This window comes from Candoia aspera, chromosome 2, assembly GCF_035149785.1.
Source record: "Candoia aspera isolate rCanAsp1 chromosome 2, rCanAsp1.hap2, whole genome shotgun sequence".
Lineage (NCBI taxonomy): Eukaryota > Metazoa > Chordata > Lepidosauria > Squamata > Boidae > Candoia > Candoia aspera.
Window position 1 is genome coordinate 17,486,044 of NC_086154.1, and position 6,000 is coordinate 17,492,043.

General features: G+C 40.5%; 1 protein-coding gene across 1 annotated transcript; it reads right to left on the reverse strand.

The window, feature by feature from the left end:
• Positions 1 to 5,167: 5,167 nt before the first annotated feature.
• On the reverse strand, positions 5,168 to 5,761 carry LOC134489936 (olfactory receptor 2Z1-like). Its single transcript, XM_063292813.1, has one exon. The coding sequence runs from the start codon at positions 5,759 to 5,761 to the stop codon at positions 5,168 to 5,170; it is 594 nt and encodes a 197-aa protein (XP_063148883.1).
• Positions 5,762 to 6,000: the final 239 nt, after the last annotated feature.

Consider the following 6,000-nt stretch of genomic DNA (forward strand, 5'->3'; position numbering starts at 1 on the left):
GAAAAACTATTCTCTACCCACATTTCCCACACAAAGCAAGTTTTTAATATTTATTTATTTATTATTCTCATTTCTATTACTGCCCATCTCCCGCCAAGAGAAATACGTTTCTCCTCACCCCCCCTCGCTCCAACCTATACATCACAATAGCTATAGCCTTTCATTGTACGGGACTGCTTAGCTCACTCCTTATTCTGATTGCCGTTTTTGTCTCTTTCTCTTGCATCATAACATGTGAAGCAGGCTAAAACAAAATAACCTACCAACTCCTTATTACTCCTGTACAATTTTAAAAGTAACATTATTAATACCTTTACTTTTTTTTTTAGTTTTTATGTATATCTTGAATTTTTTTTAATAAAGCTTAAAAAAATAACATATGAAATAGGAATAGTTTGGGAATTCATTATATGCATGATGCTAAAAATATCCTTCAAAGACCTATAATTGCCTGTTGACATTGCATCATCATCACCATCCTCATGGTAGAATAACCTTACAGAAATTTAAATGTACTTGATATATAAATAACTTTAATAATGAAAATAATCAGAAAAGTAAGTTGTGAAAAAATTGCAACTCCCCCCACCAAAGACCACATACCTGTATTTGCTATATACTGTATGTTGCTCCAATTGATAAAGAAGCAAATTATTCTATTATTATTATTATTATTATTGAAAATCTGCAATAATCAGATAAAACATCCTGATGCTTCTGCCGATTGAAATTCATCAAGCTTATTATTTCTCTCTCATTTTCCCTAATCAATCTATTGTTTTAAAGCAAAAATTCTGCAGCTGTTTTTCTAATGCAAAAATGTTCCTGCTCCTGAATCTAACAGCTAAATCATTTCTAGCATTTATATCACTCAGGCATGCCAGGATTTAAACTCTCCAAGGAGACATACTTAGTTTTTCCTTTAGGGAAAGGGGCCTTGAGTCTGAGAGTCTAATTATGGTGCAATTTCAAAACTTGCCTCTTTTCATAGTTTAAATATGTTTCCAGCTCAGGTTCATGTGAATTTTTGACAATGAAAAAATGCCTCTCCATTTTTCTGCCTCCCAGAATAGCCCAACAGGACTCCATATCCTATAATAAAACCTGAGTTCCATCTGACTGTGATTCCTGAATCATGTAAGCCATATCTGGGCATTTATTTATAGAATATGCAAAAGGATAAAGTATGTAAGGTGGTGTGGGAAACCTGCAGGTGCTGAAACATGGCCAATGGCAAAGGATGCCAGAGGCTGTAGTTCAACAATTCATGGGGGGCCACCCTTCCCCATTCTTGGTACATGGGGGAAATGTATTTCATGCATATCAACTCTGCTGCCAACATTCCTCCATATATCTGGTCTCATTGCCAACCTTGAGGTAAAGACTGAACTGGGGGTTCTATGAGATTCAGCTGAATCTAATAGAAGGGAATCTCTGTAGCTCAGGACTGAACTGTGGAGTCCTTGGTGCTCTCTGAGCTTGGTTGTTTGCTTGCAGGTGTTTCATTACCCAACTGGTCGAGTAATGCAACCAAGCTCAGAGAGCACCAAAGACTCCTCAGTTGAATCTGCTTATTACTCAGGGCTTATTTGGGTGCTTAAGTTCTATTCTGTGTGTCCTAGACTAATACAGACATGGCCTGCCAAATTATGGAATGGAAGAAATCTTTGTTCATATATTGATGCCTCTCCTAAGATGCCTATCAAATAAGTTGGGATCACAGCTTCTGGAATTCCCAGAAAGCCACTAGCTATCGTGGCTTGGAATTTAGGGGGTTGTAATCCTAACCCATCTGAGGACATCCAGCTGAAGAAAGCTAGATGGCCTGTTTCCTCTTTGAAAAGCAAGCATAGAATCCAGAGTCTTGATCCTCAGGAAAGAAGAGAAAGGTTAAAAAAAAGGCCAGATCTTACATATGTGGTACAAGATAAGAGATCTGAAGACATGGGTTAGCCATGTTCCAGAGAGGACCCTGAGGGCTAATCTGCAGGACCAGCTTGCTCCAGAGTAAGGACAAGTCACTGAGCATATCTCAGGGAGAGAAACGCACAGTACTGTCCTCTACCTACCCCCAACCTGTCTTTCCTTCCTACACATAAGTAGTGGTGTTATCTGATTTGTGCTAGCTCAAGAGGTGCCATCCAATTCACCTGCTGCACTTCATTTCATTGTAGGCAAATACCTCCACTCCAGATGGTTCCTAGACACACCCTGGCCCTTGGTCACTGTGCTCCATGGCCCCTTTGTTTTACAAGTTCACCAGTGGGTGAAAAGTTGAGCCTTTTTTCTTTCTTTCTTTCTTTCTTTCTCTTTCTAGCCCACGTGATGGTCCAAGAGAGATAAAGAAGAAGCTTAAGGGAATCCAGCCAAATTGCACCAAATCCAAAAAAGCTATTTATATTTACAGAGAAAAATGATTTAAACTTGTTTTAAACTTTGACCTTGAGCTACAGTATATCTATATTTTTTTTTATTTAGGGGGAAAGGGGAAAGGGTGAGAGTAGAAAAGAAAAAGAAATAAGCATTTGCAGTTATTTATCTTAGCTTCAACTTTGGTTTTCACATATACACTGGTTTTCCCTCTCCATCTTTCTGTATATGTGCTGCTGACATTAATTTTCTTCATTAAAACATATGGAGAAAAACAAACAAACATTGCAATTGCTACTATGGATCAGGGTTTTTTTTTCAGGCCTGTTATTTTCAGAGATTCTTTGGTCAGCTCTTCTTCATCTCTGTTCTTCCTTTGGGAAGATTTTATTACTCTTTCATAAAAACTAATCCTTGTCAATTTAATAAGAACTAGCTTTTTTCTAAGGGGTTCCTCCCCCCCCCCTTGTGGACCCTTCTGATTGACTTTGGAAAGAAATTATGTAAAGGGGGTCTGGATCCACTCTCTCTGTCTATTACTAGGATATGGGCCCAGGTTACCTGAGGAACTGTCTTGTCCCAATTACATCAACCTGTCCCACCTGGCCTGGCAGGGAAGGCATGTTACAGACCCCATTGGCTAAAGAATTAGACTGGCGGGGTCAAGGGGGAGAGTCTTTTCTGCCCCTGCCCCTGCCCCTGCCCTGTGGAACATCTTGCCCCTGCAGTGGGGTTGGCTCCTCACTCTTCTGGCCTTCCGGAAGAACATCAAAACCTGGCTTTGCCAACTAGCATGGTGATCCAAGAATGGTACACAGCCCTGGGGGAGGTTGGCGGCTTGAGGACACTCTCTCTGCCTTTTTAAACTTTGTATATTTTTTGTAAGGATTTTTATGGTTTTCTATTTTACTTGTAAGCCACTCAGAGTCACTTAGATAGTGAGATGGGCGGCGTATAAATGTGATCAATCAATCAATCAATCAATCAATCATGTGCTAAAAATATGAAAAGGATGGAACCAATTTTGATGTAGTGGTAGAATCCAGAAAAAGAAAGATTAAGTTTGAAAATAGGCTGAATAAAATCAGGGACTGCAAGAAAAAAAAAATCCAGAAAAAAATTCCTCAGAGCACCAAATAGGAGAGGCATCTGAGCTTCAGAGGAAGGAAATATATGAAATTTGGGGGTGGGGACCAGCTAAAAGACCCTAACCCAAATACATCTTCCCAGAGGGAACTGAGTTAGCTATATGGGGTTAAATTAGGCAATTTTCCCCTCCACGAAACACTTTCCCAGGAAAACTAAAGCAGTCAGCTCAGCCAGAAAAAGATTTAGAAGGCCAAGGAATGATGAAAAGCTGGGAGAAGATATTCAGAAGCAAGCAGGACTCCAGATAAGCAGAAGAAAGTCATTCTCTAGAAAGAAACCATTTCATGGAATCCCACCTCTTTGTCCTTTCAAAACCCCACTGTCTTTGTAATCCTGCCCATGACCTCTTAGTGACACTTTAAAGGCCTCACTGACCTCACCAAGCACCTATAGTCACATGGCCTAGCTGCTATACCCAATCACATGTATATTCTAATTAGTGTAAGTCTGTAATGAGGGACTGTAACCACATCCCTCTTTAGGCTTGTCTTTGCCTCTAGCACTATCAATAAACCAGCTGGTATTTCAGTGCAATGTGTCCTGGTCATTGAATCAAACATACTCCTGAAAAATTCTACAACAGACACTGGAATCTACAGAGTTCCAGAGTCTCTGGCCAACCATGCTCCAAAGAGTAGTCATAGGCGTAGACATGGTAATTACTGCATGCCACTATCTATTCTGATTGAAGAGAATATTTGTAGCTCAGGGTTGAACTGTGGACTCCTTGTTGGTCTCTGAGCCTTGTTGTTTTCTTGCAGGTGTTTCATTGCCAGACTAGGCAACCTCTTCAGGCACTATTCTGATTTTTCTCAGCCAGATGCCCTCCAGATATTAGGACAATGACTTCCAGAATTTCCAGAAGAGCAGAGTATCATCTCATCTGGTCAGCCTTTAGTGTCCCAATCAATAGGGCCCTGCGATACCAATGAATGAGCATCAAGATGCTATCTGGGAAGTCAGTGGCTCCTCTCCACAATAAGCTTCTTTTCACAGTATCAGACATGGGATGCACTGCCTTTATTCACAAACCCAGCCTGTATAGGTAGAAAGAGGAGAGCCTTTTCTGGAAATATAAGACCTCAAGAACTGGATGGAACTGCTACAGCTGGGCATCATCCTAGACTGGAGATCTAGGAAATTTATTGATTTTTCCTGTAATAGATTCAATAGGAGACCACAATACCCAGTGTGCTAGAAGGCTGTAAACCACACAGGATGTGGGAGTAGATCTGATAATATTGAGTGGCCTATTGGCATGGGAACCACATATTACCTGGTTTGGATTAGTCCCCATCACTGAGCATTATTTTAGAAATATTTATTGAGCAAACAGAAATCACAATATTTAGATTTCATAAGGCATTTCAGAACATTCTAAGTCATAAGTAAATCAGAGGATATAATATTCTAGACTCAAGTGGCAGAATGCAATCTTTTAATTCATGCTTTCAACATTTCCATCAATTAAATAACAGAAATGAAAAATACACGTCTAATGCCACCAAGTACTGAGGGTTGTTGTGGGGAAAATTGAGTTGATCCCACATATATGGTGGGATAAAATAACAACAATAGCTACTACTACACTTCCACTGGAGCAAATGCTTCGATTTCAAACAGAAAATATTCACGATTATGTTTTTTCCTATAAAGTCACTGATGCAATCTGTTTTCCAAAGGCTTTTCTCAGAGCTGCCAAGACATCCCGATTCCTCAGGCTATATATGAAGGGGTTTGTCACAGCAGGAACAACAGTAAAGAACAGAGTATTAACCATGGCCTCCTGGGGAGAATAAGAAGATGCAGGTGTCATGTATGTCAGAAGAGCGGTCACATAGAAGATCCCAACTACACACAAGTGGGACATGCAAGTTCCCAAGGCCTTGTGGCTCCTTTCAGAAGATCGTACCCTCAGGACCTGGAGGAGGATGGCAATGTAGGAACTGAGGATGACTGAGATGGGAATGAGAAGTACCAGGAAATTTCCAACATAGATTGTTCTTTCAAAAGCAGAATTATCTGAACAAGACAGTTGAATAAGGGCTGGATAATCACACATGTAATGGTTAATCACATTGGACTTGCAGTAGGGAAGGGGCAAGACATAAAGGGAGCAGGTCAGCGCCTGTACAGTAAACCAAAACCAGGTCCCCACTGACATCATATGACAGACGCTTCTCCTCATGAGCACGGGATATTGCAAAGGTTTGCAGATGGCCACGTACCTGTCAAATGACATGGTTGCCAGGATGAGGCATTCTGCGCCTCCTAAAACCAAAGTTATAGAGATCTGAACAACACACCCATAGAGTGAAATGGTATACCTCTTGGTTACAAAACTGACCAGCACTTGTGGAATGATTGAGAGAACTTGGCAGAGGTCCATGAAAGCCAACTGACTGAGGAAAAAATACATGGGAGTCTGAAGTCCAGGGTCTGTTTTAATCAGAAAAATAAGGAGGCTGTTTCCCATCAGAG